Source organism: Streptopelia decaocto, assembly GCF_964273445.1.
Source record: "Streptopelia decaocto genome assembly, chromosome: 8".
Classification (NCBI taxonomy): domain Eukaryota; kingdom Metazoa; phylum Chordata; class Aves; order Columbiformes; family Columbidae; genus Streptopelia; species Streptopelia decaocto.
This window is the reverse complement of record NC_138662.1, coordinates 12,494,094-12,515,488: the sequence shown is the minus strand read 5'-3', so window position 1 is coordinate 12,515,488 and position 21,395 is coordinate 12,494,094. Positions and strand designations below refer to the sequence as shown.

Below are 21,395 nucleotides of genomic sequence, written 5' to 3'. Positions count from 1 at the left end.
ACTGAAAGCAAAGGAAAATATCAGAATTAAAACTTATCTGAAGCCCTTCCTGGCGTATATCTGTCTTCCTAACAGGCCTATAGCAGCATACCTGCACTAGCGTGGATAATCATTTCAGTCTACATTGCACTATAAACAAATGCTATAACAAACATGTTGACGTAGAGTTATTACTACAGGCATTTGGATTATCAGAGTAGGAAACACAAAATACACATAGCGACCAAAAATTTAGTTTCTTTAGCAGCAAAGGTGATGTCACTATTTCGTGAAATGCAAGTCTACATGAGATGGGTAAATCATGCAAAGCAAAGCAACAGCAGAAAAAAAAATTAAAGCAAGTAAAAGCTCTTACTGTGCAACAAGCTCGCCAAAGTTTTCATCAGGGCAGTATTTTCGAGGACGGCCTCGTTGAATATGACGGCCACGTTTAAACTCTTCATCATCAACAGTCCAAAAGGACCCAAACTCATCCTCTACTCTGATAAAGCACTTATGCAGTGAGAGGTTGGTGCGAATGGCACCCTGGGACAAGAGCAGCAGCAAAGGAGATGAAGTGGAAACAAAGGGACACGGGATCGGGGACAGAACAGACATCAAATACAGGGAAAAGGAAAAAGAAAATAAAATGCAATAAGCATAAGCAAATGGTTTGTGAGGGTTAATATGCATTGCCACCTAAAAGCTACTAGCATGTGATGCAACAAACACCAAGCAAGCAGGGTCAGGGTACTGGTGGGCATACAAACAGTAGTGATGAGATGTTTGTCTTGGTTTCCCTTAACCGAAACAATGCGAAACCACCTGCGGTTGGTCTAACACCAGCTAGCAGCCAAAAGCCTCTACGTTAAACTGTAAGCATGATCCAAGCTAGGCTAAGAAGTTCAAACATGGTGGACATACCCACTGATCTTTTGTGGCCTTCGTTTTTGGAACTCTAGTTCATCCACTGTCCATACTGCCCCTTTAACGTTTTCTACTCGCACAAAACACTTGTGAAGACTAAGATTATGACGCACTGCATTCTGCAGCAAGTATAAAAGAGAAAACATTCAAAAACTTTCTATAAGAAAATGCTCGTCATTGTCTAAGAACAGCAGCACAGTCAGCTTGACAGTCCTCATTTCGCAATGTTAAGCCCCTTCCCCACCCCACACCCTCTTCCTTTCCCCAGCTCTTTACATATTATTTTGCAAAGACAAAATAAATATGAAAGCTTAAACCCAAGATTAAAAATTCAAGTTATTCTCATCAATTATCCCCAGTGTGAATGACAACAGCCATCATTTTTAGCATGCACGTTGTATAATACAGCACATTTCATACAGAACACAACAGGAACATTGCTTAGACATTTTCAAAACAAATATATATGCTCTGCGAAGAGAAACTCCTCTCCTGGAAGAGAAAGCAGTTAGAAAGAACAGAAAGGACTTCGCACAAGTGCAGACGGCTCAATTTAGCAGAGAGGCACTGGAGTTGGTGTTGCTGCAGTTTCCCGCAGCTGGGCTAATGCGAATCAGGTGCTGAACCTCCTTCCACACCCACGGCACGGACTGGGGGTCGGCAGCACCCCACCAGCCGGCACGGCACCGGCTCTTGCCTCTGCGGCTTGCTCTTATATGGAAGTTGGCTCCTATTTCTGGCAGACTACTGTACTGACTGATCTGAGCCTCTGCCAAGTGAAAATATGAGGAGGGCTCTCCGAAACAAAGTGATAATATCCCCACAGCTCATCACCCAGAGAGATCCGCGCTCATGGCATCCCGTGCTCAGATGTCCTTGCTGCAGCTCGGCGCCTGGGAAGGATGAGCCCGGCCAAGCCCTCTGACGTGCTCGGACCTTTGCTGAAGCCAGACATAATGTCACAGCAAGCTGTTGGCTTTTCTGTCCCTGCTCCCTCTGAAACGGTGCCGAGAGCCTCGTTATTCCTCAAATGGAGCGCCATGCTCCTTTTCCGTTCTGTGAGTTTTCTGAGCAAATGCCCTACTACAAAGCCACTCAGATTTCTACATAGAGCTTGTCCCCAGCACTGCTGAAAGGGGCTTGGTAAACAGGGAAAACAGAAGAAGCCATTTGCTGAAAATATGCAGGCGAACAAACTCCATCCATCATCACTGGCACCATTGATTTAGTCAATCTGGTTGACTCGTTAGCAGGCACAATGCCAGCCAAACACATGGCCTGGGTCTAGGCAACCAAGAGACTACAATTTTCTTTCCTTCCATCGTCGTCGTCTTTTTTTTTTTTAATGAACATTGGGTCTGGATGGTGAAAGGGACCTCTAATCATGAATGTCTAAATCACTGTGCAAACAAAGGGTACGCACAGTGCATTTGTCATGTAAATTAAGAGGCAGTGGTGTGTGTGCCTGAGAGGGGAAGGCTGAGAGTCTTTTGCTACTTTTCCATTGCTCCGCAATCCCAGCACAGTCCTCATACTCCCGTCCCCGGCACAGGGGAAGAGTCAGGGCTCCAACTGCCTTTGCTTGGCAGATGCTCCAGTACAGATGTGTTTCCTCTGACTGTAGGTGTCCGATCTCGGCACTTTGGCTTTTCCGCCCTGATCTGGTTGTGAACTGGTGGAAAAACAAACCTTGAATACTTTTCTAGCAGAAAGTCAACCTGTCCATCAGGGCTGCTTCTTTTTGCCCTTTCTTCTGCTCTTATATTTTTAAAGATTTTTTTTTTTTTTTCTCCCACCTCTCCCAGATTTCACTACTTTTGAAATTTTTGGCAAAATCCCTGATTTTGAGGTGGAGGAAAAACATGCAAGTGCCCCACACCTTAGAGGCTAAAATCAGCCAGCTCAGCAACTGCTGGTGGGTGCTGCACTAGTGCAACCCGACACAGGGCGGCCGGCCCACATCTGGGTAACTCAGGCAGTTTCCTGTGAAAATGGGAACGCTGTCAAGTCTGGAGCAAAATGTAAGAATAATAACGCTATTTCCCCCAGTGAAAGCTGATCTTGTAGTTCATACAGCAGTTGATCAAACACACACAGCAAAGTTCAGCGAAGTGAGCCCTCAGAGTTTGTAAACAGTCTCTAAATACACGGCTGAGCAGAAATATTTGTGTTCTTCTTTAAATAAATTTAATGCCGGAGAAATACTTTACAGTCTGTTCTTGCTCTCTTGAAGTCAGTGTGCAATTGATTGCTGGGATTGGGCTCTTGCTGAATACACTGAGACAGACAAGTTGAGCATTTGCAAAACGTCCATGAAGTGTTGTCCTCGCTTTCTGTTTTCCATGTGATCACTTATTTAAGGAATTCATAGCAGAAAAAGAATTGTTTTGTTTCCCCTGCCTCTGGATACTTACTATCTAACACTTTTATTTGAACAATACCCCAGCGTTTCAGAGCCACACCTGCAGCCTGTGCCTCATGGCTGCGACTCAGTGCCAGCAAATTACTCCAAAAAATAAAAGCAAACAGACATTGCCTCTGACCTGTCAGAACCAGTTCACAGTGCTCCCCCAGCAATCAGCTTAACAGAAAAATTAGGAGCTATTATTGTGAGATTATATATTTACCTTGTTAAAAATATTTGTATGCAGGCCACTTTTTCAGAAAAATTACCCTGAGCATGCTTGAATGTAGTAAATGAAAGGGTTTGTTATTTTAATAACTCCTCAGGCTCTGCTGTACTGCATTTTGGGAGAGAGGTTCATTTTTTAAGGTCTTTATTCCTGCACTCTTCTGTGTTTTTGAAAGAGGGCTGGGGGAAGCTTGCCTGAGCCTAAACTTGGGGAACACTGACCCAAACACCCCCTACGCATTAGCTGAAGGTGAGAGCAAATCAGCACATATATATTCAAATTATTCTGATTCTGCAATTAGCCCCTTGTGCTTGCTCTGCGCCCCGTGGGCTTCCCATCATGCCAATCCAGAGCTGCATTTTCATCCCTGCTGTTCCCGAAGGCTGGCATAAAGCTGAGCAGCGTTCAGCATGAAAACCCGCATCACCTCAAGCCATTGCCAATTCTCCTAGTGCCTGGTGGAACTTGGGGTGAAAGCTTTTATTCGCAGGTAAGTGAAGCAGGACCCGAACACCTGTACAAGGTCAAGGTGTTGAGGAGGGGGTCTCCAAATGGTACCTGTCTCTCCAGGACAAACCTTGCCCTTCTGTGAGCCAGAGGGTCTGCAGCTCAGCCTTTGTCCTCCCCCTCTGCAGAAACACACTCTAAGTGCATGTGGTTTCTGGGGCCGGATTTTACGTGATGCGGAAAGCTCATTCCTACAACTAGCCTTGCAGGAGATCCAGCCAGGGCTGCCTACTGCCTTCTTCCACTCCTCCCTCCACTTCACTTCCCTTTGCTGCTGGAATTGAATAGGATTTTTACTTTAGCACCCACACCTGCAGCTGCTGAAAAGTCCTACTGGAACCACTTCAGCAGCAAAAGACAGGCAGGTCTAAAAGGATCTTAAATCAGAGAAAGTTAATTTCCTTTCTGGATAGTAAGGAAGCTGCAAAGTGAAACACTGGTCATGTTTTCCAATTGCAATGAAGAATCCAAGCAGCAATCACAGAGATTTGCTGAACCTAAGAGCTTCAAGACCAAGGTTGAAAATACACAAAACTGCACAGGGACCTGACTTAAAAGCAAAACATGCTACTAAAATCCAAGTTAACCTCCTAGGACCATTTTTAGCTCCATTCTCTGAAGGAATTAATCCAAAATGCAGGCTAAGACAGGAGAAACAGAAAGAGCTGATGAAACAGCATGTATGGGACATATTCATCCTGTCTGGTCACTTAAAGCTGTTTAAGAGCAACAGAGTTGTCTAGATTAAGAGAGGCTCAAAGTACCAGGGGTGCCATTTTTACAGTAATATAAGATGCTATTATTTGCTTCATTCATTTGTAATTGCACCGGCTTCAGAAGCTAGTGTGGTTATTACAAAAATACATACAAGGGAAAAAGTGTCCCCCAAAATATAAAATAAAATTAACTCTCCAGACCTCTTATCTAACAGTGTCTGAGATAGTGATGTTAGGAAATTGAAGTGTCAAATAAAAAGTTTATTTCTGTTAAACACATTGCTCATTGTGGGGCTTGCTGCTTGCATATTATGTTCAATAAGCTTCTGCTGTGTGATTAAAAAAAAAAAGAGGAAGTTTATAACAGATCTGTGTATGCAGTTAAGAGCCAGTTGATTGAGGAAAGAAATCTATAGATCCTAGGGAAAAAAGTTGTTGTGATTACAGTCTGCATAACTAAAGACAAACACTACATCTTCTACTGACACAATAACTTCACCTCTTCTTTTTTCTCTAATACGTTCCAGCTGAAGGGCTTGAGTTTCACTGCTAGCAGCAACCACACAGAGGAACTCGTGGCATAATCACGGAACATAAAAGCCAATAATGGGGATTCAATTAGTGGTTTTCAACGGCAGAAGAATTTTTCTGCCAAATATCAAATTGTTCCTGCAGATAAGGCACCCAGCGTGTGTCAAAACTGCCGATCTGAATTTTCATGTCCACATGTCGTTACAATTTGTAATGTCATCAGCAATGTCTATTCCGTACATGTCAGATCCCAAAGGCGAGCAGCAGCGGCGGGCTGAGCTTACCTTCCATGTCGCCGCGTTGCGTCTGAAGTAAGCAAACATTCGCGTGAACCAGTTGTAGATTTCATTTAGTGTTAGCTGTTTTTCTGGAGATTCGAGGATGGCCTTGTGAAGCAAAGCAATTGCAAGATCAGTTATGAGCACACCAGTACAAAACACACAGTTTTACTTTGCCAAATACAAAAACGAATGAAAGGAAGAAAGAAAGAGAGAAAGAAGAGATTTGGAGCAAAAAATCCAAAGGAGGGTTTTCACAATAGGAACTAAGATTAATGGCTGTATTTAACAGTTCAATGGCAAAATTCAAAATGGAATTATCTAATTGTTTTGAGTTTTTATTTCTGTTTCCTTACAGAAATATTAATTTATTAGTCATTCATAAAGCAGAATCAAAGAGAAATGCAAAACATTTCACTAGCTGATTAAAGCTCAGTAATTATTTAGAGCTCAGATTAATTCTAGGGATCAGAGATTACTGTAGCTTGTGATAATTGACTTGCCATCTTTAAACAGGCTCATTTTCACTGTTGTGTGAAATGAATTTCCTAATAATCACATCGTATTGTAATACTTAATCAAAAGCAATTATGTTATATATTGCAGTTCTAAAAACCCTTATAGTCAAGGTTTGAGCATTTGAGCACGCTTACATACCAAAGGTTTGAAAATCTATTTAATCCAGAGTGTGCACATATAGAAGATTTTTACTTTTTTTCCTAATCCAAATGTGTGTGTTTGGCTCAGCTTACCTGTCTAATTAAAGATGCATACGTGAATGGTGGTCTAACTTCTGCGTTCTTATAAAATTCTTGGTTCTGGGCAATATCTGCTAAATAAGAGGAGTTGCTCTGTTATCATCCCAGCCTGCCACTGCTGGGCTGTGGCCAACAGCACGCCGCCCGACCATGGGGGCTGCGTCCACAGAACCCCTTTACCTGAAGAAATGGGGACGTTGTATTTATCCGAGTACCGCCTCCGGATGGGTCCGACGTTGTGCATGCTCGTGGTAGTGATGACCGACGGTCCCTGCGTGACGGGAGTGATGGGCGCAGTCGGGGTGGTGGGAGTATGAGGTAAGCTCTGCGGAGACGCCTCGGATGCAGTCTTGGAAAGCGTGACGCTCGATACCAGATTCAGCTGCGGAGGGAAGGACGAGGATTTCATTACAAACAGCGTTTCTGGCTAATTAAGGGCTACACAGAAAATTCTCGATAACGGGGTCTCCCTCAGTTGGAAGCAGACAACACAGCCCAAGCGCTTGCTGCGGCACAAAGTGCTGTTGTAACATCTCCATTAGGAGCCAGTAAACGGAAATAAATATATACAGTTCCAGATAGAATAATAATAATTAAAAAATAACGTAGCTTGCTGCCAGAACTACAAATTGTGGATTTTTATCTAAACCTTAACATATGATCTCACACAGTACACAATCATTTTATTATTTTACTTTAGTTCCATTGTTTTACAGTCTAAACCCCGTGTGTCTCTTATTTCCATCCTACCATTACGCATGGCTTCTAATCAATCTTCTTGGATATTCCATTGAAGGCATCAGGCTCAAAAAAACCAGCAAGATTTTCCTAGGGACATACTAGGGAGAAATGCAATCTCTCTCTTCAGCATTTGGGCTTTTTCCACACACCCCCCCCTCCATTCATCCATTTAAAAGCCAAGCTCAGAGTAGGTTAACACTGGAATAATTTAATTAATCACACTGCATGAAATACGGCGAGCATTCAGCCCGGCAGAAGTGGCACCACTCTTTTCTTCTCCTAGGATGGAAGGCATCAGCGCTACCTGTGCAAGGCCCAGTCCCGAACAAACGGCAGCTTGCCACAGCAGGCTGTAAAACACAACTGCCTCTGGGACTGTGTATCAAACCCAGCTCCAACTCAAGTGTTTTTGATACACAACCCTATTTATATAACCAGTACCCGCATTCCTCCCCGACCCTTTCTTTTTGCCCTACAATGCCCTTTGAAAGACGATGCTCTGTCTCAATAGGTCACTCCTGCTGAATTATTTTAAACAAACAATCCGATCTCTTAACTACAACATCAGAAAAGACGACTGAGAAAAAGGCTCTTTGACTACTTCCACATTTTCTTCCCTTAGGCGTTTTTGTGAATAATACTGGTGAAATCCTGACCCCATTGAAGTCACAGTAGCAAAATTCCTACTGAATTTAACAGGGCCAGAATTTTACAACTTTTGTTCGTGATTAAAATTCCTTTTTGCTGGACATCGAACCTTTTCAGATGAAGGCAAGACGCACTACTCAGCTATGCCCCCAAATATCTCATGTTTATCCATAAGGCACTGTATTAATTTTCCTTGTGTGAAAGTAAGCAGATAAGACTCCTATTAGCATCCCTCATATGAGTTAATAGCCACAAATAACGTTTCTTTATAAAAATAATAGGATTTACCCAAAACAAAGGTAGTGGGGAAAAAAGAGTTCTGATATTACAGAAGGGATACCAGCACAAAAAGCCCATTGCCCACAGAAAGGGCACAGCTGAGTGATAGATAAATTGCGATTGCTTTTCCCTCCCGACGGAGCACCGGCAGCTCCAGCCCTGCTCCGAGGAAAGGAGGAGGTGAGCAGACCTGCAAACACCCATCCTGCTGTGCAGGTGCTTACAAATGATAATTTGTCTTGCAGTGGGAAATATTTAACACCTCATGGCAAGGCTGGACAGTGCAGATCCAGCGAGAGATAGTGAGAAGCGGGGAAATACAGGTATTGATTTCCCAGGTAGTCCCACACTGGTGTTAACTGGGAGCTGCAGCCTGGGGGTGAGCGTGCCCATGCAAACCCTGCCACCCCGTCCCTGTGCCGACTGGCGTGATTTAAGGACACTGATTAGGGACATGTATATACTAACGTCTCCCTGTTATCCATCTATTACATATGATAAAAGGACCAGTGGCAATAATAATAGTACAACTGACAGGTCTCACCATGAAATTAAATCTACTGTATTTTATCTCAGTTTCTAAATGGACATTTTAACAGTCCAGTAACTGCGAGCAAATCTGCATCAATTTTAAGTGCCCGTCTCCAGCGCAGGCTCGGCAGCCGGGCCCTCCTGTTGGAAAGATCACTGCTCGTGCTTCATCATTACGGCTCCAACTACTCCATTTCAAAAGAGTCCCCTTCCTTTTTCAGTGTGTAGAAACTTAACATTTAATCTGTTTCTACTAGGGAACTGCGAGAAAGGATCCACAAAGGTCAGCGTTCCCTGCTTAAAGAATTTGAATCGAGTTAAATTTCTTTAGGCTTTTCAGCGTAGGTAGCAACTAGGAATAAACACAGAAGAGGACGAGCAAAGGGGGGGGGCTTTAACAGGCTTGACAAATGACACTGTGATTCACACCCACTGCTGGGCTGCCACTAATAAGCTACAGAGGAAGCAGCCAATCTCAGCTAATTACCAGATAAAATTGTATTGTAAGGACTCTAATTAGGAGATGCTTATGGAGGTGATCTAATGATTAAACGCTGCATCCGAGTGACCCTACCATCAATGTGCAGTGGTGCAAGATGTCACCGGAATATTTTGTAGAAACAGTAATTTTATTTCAAGGAGGGGAGGCAGTAATATTTGTAATAATGGCTATGAGGTAAACTAATTAAAAGACAGTTCCTAAAGGAAGACTGTGGCTTTGAGCAGCTGTGGCCGTTCCAAAACAAAGTGCCAAATCTCAACAGAGGAGCTGCAGTCAAGTGGAAAATTTCTGCCTGACCTCTGCTCTCGCTATTAATTTGCAGGAAAACTAATGACACATATACATATTCCCACAAAATTGTTCTAATTGCTAATTTGCCAAAGGAGCCCAGTTTCCAAATTAAACATGACTGCAGTCTGTGAGGAAAGAGAGAACAAAAAGCTGGAACGCAGCGAGTCTGCTGCGTTTCACCTCCGACGACCATTTGTGAGCCTGAACCAACAAGTTAATGAAACACGACCTTGTCAATCGTGAGCAAAGTTTTTCCTTTTTCCGTGTTTTATTTGATGACACTCTCCTCTCCCAGGCCGGGTGTGATCCCTGCCGGTGCTGGTACCAAAGCACAAGGCACGGTGAGGGAGGAGAGGGCTGCGCTCCCTCCACAGACCTTTGCTGCTGCTTTCTTTGTTGCATCTACCACGCAAAGGCTGAAAAATTGGTTGTGAATTAGAGCAGAATAACAAATTATGAATGGTGTTGGTTTTGTTGCCATCTTGAAATACTCATCTGAATGGTAAACTATTAAATCTTAATATTGGCGTCAATTAGAAACATGAAAGCGGCCAAGGATGACTGTGCAGGGCAGAGATCAGGAAAGGACTGGGCTGGGAGGGTTTCTTTTCCTGATGGAAACTCAACACCATTTCTCTCTGTTTGCATTTTCTATTTAAAAAACAAGTTACTATGATTAGAAAAGTTGTTCGCGCTGGTATTTAGTACACAGCCCATTTCCCACATACAGTAATTTTTTTGGATGAGGTATGGTCGCTGTCAGAGGGGAGGGAGCCTCAGTTACAGGGTTTGCACTTTAATGAGCAAGAACTCTTGCGCTGCAATGAGGCACAACACGGGGCGCTCCCCACGCATGCGGCACAGTACAGCCCTTGCACCAAAGAGTTAAATGGTTTTGTGATGTCTGTACTGGGGTTGGGGGAGGGAGGATTTCCTCCAGCCTTAAAAAAAAAAAAAAAAGAAAAAAAAGAAAAAAAAAGAAAAAAAACCCACAACCAACCAAAAAAGCCAAAACAAAACACAGGAGAAAAAAATACCAAACCCCACAAGTTTTAGGTCCTAAAAATCCACAAAATCAATCACTGAACCACGCTGGGTGCTTTGCTCAGTTTTGTTTTTTTGAGAACAGTTCCTCATACTATTTTAATTGAATCATAAATGCCATAGTTGTTTCAGTGTTCAATATCCTGCTTAGGATTTTATTATTAACCTTCCCTTTCAAGAAATAGTCATGTCTTCCTACTAGAGGTGAAGACTGAGTCACTTTCTTTTTTTTTCTTTAGATCTAAACAAGGCAGAGGTAACCTTCTCCTTCACCCCGTAAAACAGATTTCTAGTAAGTGGTTCTCCCATTAGGGCTCAGTCCGATTTCTTTTTATGTAAACATTTTACATGACAATAGTGGCTGCACATAAAAAAGCCCGCAAAACTCTTTTAGAAGAAAAAAAGCCATATATTTCTAAGTGTCACGGTGGGGCCATACCCACTGATGCAGGGTAGGGATGCTCTGCACTGGATGCTGCTGCTCTGATCCCAACTAGGGCTGAGGATTTATCCGCAGTGAGTTCTGGGGGCTGGAACACTCCGGAGCAGTGACTCCTTCCCTTGACACCGAGAGTGGGACAGAAAGTGAACGCTGGACCTAAAACTCTGTTAAACGCTGTGTCTTCCTCTCCCATTTCATCCTGGACACATTAGTGCATTAGATGCAGAGCCTGGCAGGCAGCAATCACTTAGCAGGTGTTGTTATTGGCAGGAATACTAAGGAAACCAAAGCTGAGGAGTGAGACTTAATGAAAACCAGTATATAAAAACAGCTTTTGTTGTGCTTGAGAATCTCTCTTTATTGCTGCGTATAGTTATTTTTTCAAACTATAAAGTACAGCTACAGCAGCTAAAATGCTCAGTCATTACCTCAACAGTTAAAAGACTATTTTTTTTAATGCTTTGTTATTACAGTTGCTAAAAACAGTATTTCAAAACAATTGTAACTGCTATGGTTAGGGTAAAAAAATATGTTAAAGAAGGGATATTTAACGGTGCATTTTATTTAAAGTGCCAAAAGTTTCTTTAAAACTTTTCTGTCTATTTTAAAAAGATGGTTATAACACCTAGTGTGCAGAATTACTTGTTGGTTGATGCCCTTCCTTTTTCCTTCCCTTCCTATGAACTTTGACAGAAGTTAATCACCTCAAAAAAGCAAATTTCCATTTCAACCTATTATACTGATCGCTAACACCAATAAACATAGCATGAAGGGGAACGTATCTTAATAACAAAACCAGAATGATAATTTTTGAGAAACTCTTGTTCTGGGTTTTGTGTTGGGAGTTTTTTTCTGTTGTTTTTTTTTTTGTTTTGTTTAAATCTTAGAAAAAAATCACCTTACAAAAATACGTCGCAGCATATTCCTTCACAGACAGCTTTGTTCTCACTGCATTCAGGCCCTTCAGTCTCACCAAAACAACCCATGCAGCAGCAACAGGAACAGCTCTGCATGCTCCAAGTGTTGAGTTGGGAGATACTTCCATTTTCTTTTCAAGTGTTGCGTTGCCGGGCATTTTAATTGTAAAGCTGGACACTTCTAAAGGTGGCACTGAGCACCGCCCCAGCTCCTGATGTGCTCTCCCTCCCCAGCCACCCTCCTGGCTCCCCAGCAGCTCCCCAGAAACCACAGAACAGCTGCTCTTTGCAGGGCACCGGACACCAACAGTGACCTCCCCACAAACACACCTGTCTGCTCGCGATTTGGGCCACCTACCCTTACAGTACACAATAATGTGCTGAAATCTCATTGGCTTCAATAGGACTAAAGAACTTTATGGAATAGATGTCTTGGTGGACTGGTGTGGTGAAGTGTACAGGCCATGGTGCTGCCCTTCCTAAGGTCAAAATTACTGCAAGATGCTAAAGCCACCCAAAGGTGGGGATGTGATGGATGGACACGGACAGACTGGAGAAGCAACCCCTCCCCGAAGCTGGGTGAGTTTTGAAGCAATGCACAACCACCAAGAGCCTGGTCATGGTCCAACCGCTTCAAAACCACCCACTCAGCTGCTGCCTGAAGCCCAAAAAGCAAAGATGGCACCAGTGGTCAGTGTGGATCACAAATGGCACGTGGTTAACACAGACACGTGGTGAGCAGCTCAGTCACTCATCTTACCTGCCAGCATCAAAATAGTTTAAAAACAAGCACTGAGAGCCTTTAAGCAGAATAAAAACATTTCCTCAGTCACAAAAAGGCTTTAATTCTAAGTCCCAATTCACTGCTACGTTTGGATTCACAGCCGCTCTTTCCTTTAAAATCACCAGTGTACTCTAATATATTAATTCTAACATACACCTTGCATTAGTTATGTTGGGAAAAAAAATTAATTACTGGATGTAAAGAATACTTTGCACTGCAATAATGGTCATCAGATCTTTTTACCAAAGCCCTATCCCACTGAGTTAAAAGGACGAGGGTCTAGCACAGTCTATGCAGTGCCTGTCTATTTTTTTCACCAGGAAAGCACAATTTATGCAAAACACTATACTTCTACATTTTATAATTAATTTTCAAATGCTTCACCTATACATATTTTAATAATTTCTGATTTATCAGATGGTATCTATAATAAATTTTTCTATATTTCAATAAATGAAAAGAAGGCCGTTTCAATCCAACAACAGAGTGCCACACAATATAGGCCTGTCAGGCACCAATTTTTACTTCTAACATGTAAGTTAAAGGATAAGGAATTTATAATGCTGCCTGTGAACGAAACCACTTTTCATACACAAATGTGATCTTTTTTTTTTCCAAAGGGTAATACAACAGTACATTTACATAAACTAATCCAAACAATCTATGTATTTGACAATGGCAAACCTCACACAGACTGCCTATTGTTGGTTTACATCTTGGAGTTCTTTATGTTGGCTTGTAACACTGCTCTAGCTGTCAAAGGTTTGACTTGGACTCTAAATAAATGGTTATAGAAGTGCTGTGCAGCGATATTGGACTTCTTTGCAAAAGAAAACCTGCTGTGTATGAATTCAAAAGCTATTAATTTTTCAGTCAAAAATATTCATGCCTATTTCTTTTAATAAAGAAACACTGTGCTGAGCAACTGAGAGATAATGTTGACTAGTGGTACAGAATTTTCAATAGAGCAGTTAAAAATAAATTTAGTAGGAGGTCCCCAACAAAGCTATAATTTTCCAGAATGTAAAACATTTTTAATACTAATCAAGACAGCCCTTTTCCCCCTGTGTTCACTTCTTTTTTCCTTTTTTTTTTTTTTCCCCACTGCTTTTCCCTGTTTATTAGCTGTTAACACTAATCTTCATGGTGACACCGCCTGGCATCTCCGTAGCCTACAAAACCCATGAAATCTCCCTGCCCTCCGCGGCTGAGCATCGATCACGAGCTGCCTTGCCAAACGCTGCTCGTCTTCTTATGATTTCCTCCCTTTAGTTTTTAATCCTTCCTCCTGAGGGGCACCGCTGTTATGAAAGGCCTCAAGGCAGAGTGCTTTGAGACTCCCAGATTATTCCGCTGTTTTAATTTTTAATCCAGTAAGAGCTATAGAAACCAAACCTCCTCCCCATTCTGTTGGGTCTACATACTTTGCCAACAATGCGCTGAAGCATTTGCATTCAGGCTGAGATGGATGCGAGGAACTGGAAGAATGCTATTTTTATAGACACCGTAAGTAGTTTCTACTCTAGAGGGCTGGTATCCACTGGATCAAGTGATTCTCGGCAACTCAATGGCTTAAACGGAAGGGTTTATACCTACTAGTCAACTCTCTCCTAGAACGCAACGCAATGTCCCGTTGACTTTGACATCTTCTCCAGAATAACCTGCAATTTTCTGTCTAGTAGCCTCCCTATGCACTTCTGCAGCCATTTATTTCCAACTACATGGAAACTGAGAAATCCTTTTCTAGCAAAAATGGGTGCGCGAAGTGTTTAATGATTTTATGTTCTCTATCTCTGTAATGTGTTCTGTTTCAGACATTAATTTTGTCTACCAACTGCATCTTGGCAGGCCACCATATTTGCTGGGTTAATAGTCTGACTCCTTTTTATTTCTATCACCATAAATCACACATATATGGGGGTGTGTTTGCTTTATTTATAGAAAAAAAATCAGTCAAAACAGATAAACCAATACTTTGTCATTATGCTGCATCATTGCATATTGATTAAAATTGCTAGTACTAACTATAGATTGTCAACGCTCAATTAATTTTCACACAATGACTCAAAGCAAAATCAAATAAAGCCAGTGTACCTTTAAATCTTACAAATCTTAAAATCAAGAAGCAAAGCACTCTCTCCATTTTGAATAATCATTGGAAGCTCTGAGGAGCATTTTCAGAGTTAAGAGGTTGCGAGAGAACAACAGTTGAAGAAGAGTCATTTTGGTCAGAGGATGAGACCGTGGATTTGCCTGGGCTTGGGGGTACCCAGGACTTGCCTTGGGCTGCAAAACCACTTGTTTCCCCTGCACCCCCTTTTTTTAAAGGGCAAGCTGAGGTGGTGAGAAGGTTTCCCTTCTCAGTTTCAACAGTGTAAAATCCGATACTGGTAACCGTGATTATCATCAACACGTGCAGCTACAATCTCTTCTACTGTAAATGTCTGTCAGACAGGGAGAAAGCAAAATAAATATACTAAATATAATTTAATTACATCTCCTTCCTAACACTTCCTCAGATTTCATGCAAGTCAGGGTGATGCACAGTGACTTACAGACTAGTACATGAGGCCAGAAAAAGGCCCAGGGCACCAGCAGAACTTCTTTCAGACCCCGTGAAGAGAGTGGGACAACCAAGCCTGGGTGCCCATGGTGGTGCCTCCTGCAAAGCTCCACCTTGCATCTCCTCACTGTGACCAGTCAGCTTCACATCACACGTTCCAACGGGGAACAGGAGAGAGAGGTTTGTCGTGAGGTTTTGTTTGCTTTCAACACAGTTCGGTACTTACGGGCTGAGGGGCGGCTTTTGGTTCGGTTGATTTCACATGCAGGTGTGTCATCATGGCTTGCAGGCGTTCTTTGTCTTTTGCAAGCTGAAAGGGAGAAAAAGAAATCCTGTGTTACTTGCACAAATAAAACCCAGCCTCTGCTTATTTCTAATTAAACAGTTGGCACTGAGGCATGAGACAGAAGAGTTTTATTGCTGAGTAGTTTGGAAATTGTATATGGTCTATTTGTGAGGTAAAGCTAGCGCGTGGTGCTGGGTGTCACTATTTCCCAAAGCAAAATGCATTAGCCCTCCAGTGAGAAGAGCTAGACCTGCCGGCACCAAGAGCTTCACTCTAGCCCTGACAGCTAAAAGACAACAGTGAATCATGTTTATTAACCAGCCCCACTCCAGCTCAGGAGGTGCAACAGAAAGCAAGCGAAGCAGTGGCTCTGGGATGTGTTTGCCTCCTTTCAGAGAAGAAAACAAGTGGCACAAATGGACCGTGGCTTTTACATCACGTAGAGGTTTTGCGGCACGTGCAGCGAGCGCAGAGACAGCACCGGTTAAACCACACGAGGCACCTCGGCGGGGCAGGCCTCTAGAAAACACCCTGCTTTTACTCGAGAAGGTGGCACAGCCCCTCAGCGGCCAGCCTGGGAACCCCAACACGGACACCCTGAGCATGGGGCAGGAGCAGCAGAGCGAGCTGCCAGCATCCCTTCGGCACACACCTGAGGGCAGCAGGGTGGGAAAGCCTAACAGCGTCAGGAATCGCCCCACAGCACCGATCTTGGGGCATGCAATGCCACAGGACCAAAGCTTTCGGCCTGGCTCATCGGTCACATCGTGCCCAAGGGTTGCGGCAAAGCTCGTGCTCTCGGTGTCTCTTGCATTTTTTGGTTGAAATCTGCACGAGGCCAGAGCTGGTGTCTCGGGATCACACCGTACACATCCCTGGCCAGGACAGCTTCCCAATGCGTTTAGAATGCACTGGCCAGACACTAAATCTCATTATTTTTGGAAACAAGAAATACTTTGTATGTGCGAATAGGACTTTTTCCAGCTGGTCTTCGAAAAAAAAAAACCACGAGTGGAAAGATATTAAGAAACAATGCTAATGAAAAAGGGGTGTTATTAACCTACAGGCCCAACATAAAGGCTCCTGTTTCCAGCAGGACTTGGATCAGATTCTTACAAACGACAATTTCTGCAGAGCTGATTTTTTGCTTTCGACAAGCCAGATTCCTGGTGCCAAGAGGAGAACTGTGCTCACATTCCAGCAAAACTTTAAACAACCTGCCCACCTTATCACCATCATCTGTTTGTAACAGTAAAGTTGGGCTAAGCGTATATAAAAGGAGACTTGGTCATAAATCCCCATTCATAACCTTACAGTCAAGGTTGTCTCCCTCTTCGCAAGACGAGGGTTTTCTGACCGTGCCAGAAAGGCGTCGTGATGGGATAAAACTTGGCACGTGGGTTTCCAAAACAGGAATTAAATAAAGGAAAAAATGTTGTCACCACTGTGTGCTCTGAAAGCGCAAAAGCGAAATCTGTGGGTTTTTCAAACAGCTGCTCTTTTCTTGGTCAAAACTCTCAATGGCAAGAGAGAAAAGCTGACACCTCCAGCAGATCTGTAATCTCACCGCCAGATCTGCGCTGGACTTCACAGAAGAGCCGAAGGGCAGCAACGGGCTCTTATCGTAGCGCAGCAGCAGAAACTTCTCCCTCTGAGAGTCCTCTGAGGACCTCTTCAGAGAAAGGCGAGGTCTCACCCCTCAGCTGCCGTGCTTCACACAAAACAAATTAAAACTGAGAAATAGTTGTATTCTCAGCGCAGCTCTGTTGTGCAATCTCTCATTCGTAGCGGTCGCTGGGCACACAGGCTGCTTGGCGGGGTCATCTGCGCATTAAATTTTGGTCTGCGGGCTACTGCAGAAGAACAACATCTTGTAGCCAAAATAAATAAAAGGCAGGCACCTGAAAGCTTCCTGCCCGCACCGGCACGGCAGCAGGAGGGAAAGGCAGCCGGGCAGCGCGGGGCACGCCCTGCAGCGCTTCCTCCGGGCCCCCTCGGCGAAACGGAGCTGAGCACCTCCCTCCGAACGGCCGGGGTCCTTGTTTGTGGTGTTTTCACTCATCATCTTAGCAATGCTTTTAACGCCGTTTCTTGGGGGATGGAGGTTATTAAAGATCCTCTCGACATTTCAGGCAGACACACGCTAGCATTTTGTCATAGTCTAGGAATTCAAACACTCACCCAGTTAGGCAGGAGTTTAAATTATGAAAAATAGAGGTCTCTCAGTTTCAAAGCAGTGAAAAGAAGTAAAAAAATCTGAAGAATTTCTTTAAACTGTTTTTCCCTTAGGTCAGGAAGCAGTAGTGATATAAAACTAGAATGTCACTAGTAGCCCCTCTGGTCAGTGGGGTCACACAAAAAAAGCTATGAGGGCTTGCTTGGCCACCAACGGGAGCAAATTCTCACTGGTGGCACTCACTGGAGTGCAGATGGTCCAGAGATTGGGATTATTAGCAGATGTGCTGGAAAATGTTCACGACGTACTGATTTCATGGGCAAGGACTGTTCTGCTGCGTATGAGAGGGCCTGCCCCGTAAAAGGGGTCTGAGGACTATAACACAGTCCCATCTAAAGTCTCATTCTTTTTTCCTATAGCCATTTGGTGGGAGTCTTCAGATGTCCACTCAGCTCTCCATGGTAAGCCTGATTTTGTGAGGTTTCCCTCTCTTTGGTGGGGTATGACCACGATGTAGGTGCCTAACTGTGGTTCAACAGAGAACACATCCAGAGCGAGATATGTGCTTTGCAAACTTGGACACCAAGACACATGTCTTGCCTCGGAGAGTTTGAATCCTAAAACTACACAGGTAGGAAAGGCAGGAAAGAGAAGGCAAAGAAAGTGCAGGTGATGGGGCAGCACGAGAGCCTGGTGACCAAGGAGCGAGACACAAGGCATTAGGCAGAGATGGTGTAGAAATGGCACAGGAGGAAAAACAGACAGAAAATAAGGGCAAGGAGCAGCAATGTGAGAATGGAAATGCAGTGAGGGCGTTCAACAGGAGCAACATGGCCACATCAACAGGAAAGGGAGATCACCTCAACGGCAGGATTTTGGACGGACCAAGGACAAAGGAGAAGGAAGCCAGTCACGGGCAATGAAAGAGACAACCAAGATGCAACCTCTTCCCTCCCGTTATGTGCCTAGTTAGGCTGTGTACTTGAAGGGTTTAGGATCCACTTTTCAAGAGCATCAATGGATGCTTTAGGAAAACAGGCCCAAGCAGTGTTTTTACTACACTGAAAATGGCCAGCTGTCTTTGTGTTCTCCCATTAGAAGATACTTCTTTAAACTTATCGTAGCCTTGTTGCTGTCCTGAAACGTTTTTCCACCCAAAGGTGGTGCTGCAAAATGGATGTCCTGTTCCAGCTAAGATCTAACTAAGGACAGGGATACGTTCCTGTGTTTGTGTTTTACCCAGCAGCCCAATTCTCACTATTTATAATGGCAACAAATGATCATGTCAAGATGGTTTAAACCAAGTGAAATATGAGAAGATCTCTGCCTTGTCTGTGATACCTTAAGTATGTTTGTGATGGAAATGCTGAGACCAAAGTTTCGAGATACTTCTGCAAAGGGGCATTTGCAATCAAACACAAAACAGATCTTAACCTGTTTTTTTCAAAAAGTTCATTTAAAATTTACTTTCTTCAAAAGACTTAACACTTTTCTCTGTCTGCAATTCTGACATAACTTCCGTGCATAAAATAAATAAGAGAATAAATTAAAAAAGAAAGGCTTGCATTTGGGTCCATCACACTCAAAACCTGAAATGCAGCCCCTAAATGGAAATAATTTGTTAAACTCTACCCCTGTCTTGATGGGGCTGTACATGCATGAAATGGTGCAGCATTTAGATCTTGCCATGGTGCAGGACCCTGAGCAGCATGTAATACTTCACAGCTCCATTGGAAGGGAAAGCTTCTTGTCAGTGCTGAGCACTGTGGGTAAGGAGGAAAGACTCTGAGTCCCTCTCCTGTCTATCTCACACAACTCAGAGTTGGCCACAGGGTTTGTTTTTGCCACTGTTGGTAACTGCTCCATTGCGGGAGCATCAGGTCAAAAGTCTTGGTCCAACTGCTCTTGCTACGACATGCTGGGCACCTGCAGACCCCACCACTGAAAACCCTGCTACTGGGCCAGGCATTTGGTTTATTATGGTTCTTTGCAAAGCCAGGTCACAGTCAGACAAACTAGGCCACGGAGGACAAATTCTTGCACATATTTCGGCAGGTTTGTTTGGTACATAGGCTGAAAGGAGAGGAAGAAGAAGGGAGTTACAGGTCCACTTCAGAAGCAGGACACCCTCCTCCTCCACCTGTCCGTGCTGGCCAACGCACAGATGCTCTCACTCTGTTATCAACATCCCTGTCTAAACTCAGCCTCCAACTCATCCTATCTACCATGCTAGTATTATTGTTAAAAACAAATGCAGAACTTTTTGGCCCTCACACCACTTCAAAATGATGTTCTTGTCCTCGGGACCTTACATTGCCTTTCCATGCAATGATAAGTGGAATCCTCCGGCGCTAAATGGGTGTGAAGCTGCAACCCTTAGTCACTTATGACAATTAGTAGAATGCGCTGATGATAAATCTTTAAAAAATATTGTCAAAGGGCTTATGGAGAGGTGGTGACCAAGTATCATCTCTGTCCTGTCCAACTGTTAAGACAGGGCATCCTCCCATAGTTACAGGCACAGCCAGTCCCAGTGACTGCAGGAGAGAAGGATTAATGCTTTTTTTCAAGCCGACTGTAACTGGAGAAATCTAGATTTACCTTCAGCCTGAATATTACTGCATCTTGGTAAGAGATTATCTCATATCTCAGTTTACCAGGAAGACTGCAGATTTTTTTTTCTTCTTTTTCCCCAGAAACTTGTTAAAATAACAGACCACTTCTTATAACATTTTCTGCAAGACACTGATATTTTATGGCTGGTAGTTTGATTTGTATAAAACTTGTATAAAATCAGTTTATATTGCTTCAGCTAATAGTGAAAGAGTGTCACGACCAGCGTGTTCCTGAAAGTAAAATTTAGGAAATATCTATGAAAGAAAAAGAGTAATTTGTAAGATAAGCATTTAAAAAAATGCCTTTTATCTTCTTATCTGGAAAAGTAACAACAAGAAGTTTAAGTGTGTTTTTGCTGATTTTTCTCTCCAACTATTTGAAGCTATAAATGACTTAACTCAGTAAAATTCCAAATGTAATTATCTTCTGTACTTAGCCCAAGGCTTTCCATATATCTCTACCCTGCTGTCTTGCATACAAAATAGGTTTTTCAATAGCTGGTAACTATATAATGTACAACATTGTTTTAATTTCCCCTTTGCTAACCTCTTGCCTACACACAGACACACTGTCAAAGCCGCCCAGCCAGAGCAGCGAGGTGCAGAAGACAGAAAGGACTCAAAAGCATTTGGAAAGGCAGATACACAAACAGGTCATACCTTTGCATCACATTCAATATATTCCAATTTACCCCCTTTCGGCACTTTTAAAAAAACTCATTTACTACAAATGGCAAAAAATAATAGTAATAATAATAATAATACATGGAAAGTGTTAGTATATGAGAGACCACCAAATAAGCCAGGTCATGCAGCGTTTTGAAATAAACATCAACCATTTCCCCCGTGTATCAACAGCTCTAAATGAAGGGGACCATATTCCGCTTGCCCCCCTCCGCCCCCCGGGTGAATACAAAAAGCATTAGACACATACTGATGGATTTCCAATCAGTCAGCCTGTTTAAGTTTCCTATTTCTTTTCAAGATACGGTTTAGAAAAGAGGAAATGAAGCTGCAGTTTCTTTTGACGGTTTTTAAAACTACTACAAGAAGGTTTTGAAAGCTGGTTTTCAATCATAGGGGGGAAAGCAGACCTCATTTTTTATTGCTGTTGAGAATGGGATTTGATTAATACTGAGGTAATATTAAAATAAATTTTATTTTACCTGTAGCTCTAACTGCTGTACAACCTGCATTTGTACTCTACATTGGGCTGTACTTCTATCATCCAGCGCATGCTCACTGTT

The 21,395-nt window shown here is 43.1% G+C and overlaps 1 protein-coding gene across 12 annotated transcripts in view; it reads right to left on the bottom strand.

The window, feature by feature from the left end:
- FOXP1 (forkhead box P1) overlaps positions 1 to 21,395 on the bottom strand; it is a 383,067-nt gene that overhangs the window by 15,687 nt on the left and 345,985 nt on the right. For 11 of the 12 annotated variants that reach the window (XM_082060432.1, XM_082060427.1, XM_082060428.1 and 8 more), the window contains 6 exons: positions 21,315 to 21,395; positions 15,298 to 15,381; positions 6,510 to 6,711; positions 6,324 to 6,403; positions 5,578 to 5,679; positions 904 to 1,025 (listed from right to left, as the gene is read on the bottom strand). The exon at positions 21,315 to 21,395 is cut by the window's right edge and continues 7 nt beyond it. In XM_082060432.1, the coding sequence (XP_081916558.1) occupies positions 904 to 1,025; positions 5,578 to 5,679; positions 6,324 to 6,403; positions 6,510 to 6,711; positions 15,298 to 15,381; positions 21,315 to 21,395 (671 nt within the window). The remainder of the gene's footprint in view (positions 1 to 903; positions 1,026 to 5,577; positions 5,680 to 6,323; positions 6,404 to 6,509; positions 6,712 to 15,297; positions 15,382 to 21,314) is intronic. The other variant, XM_082060438.1, reaches the window with a different exon arrangement.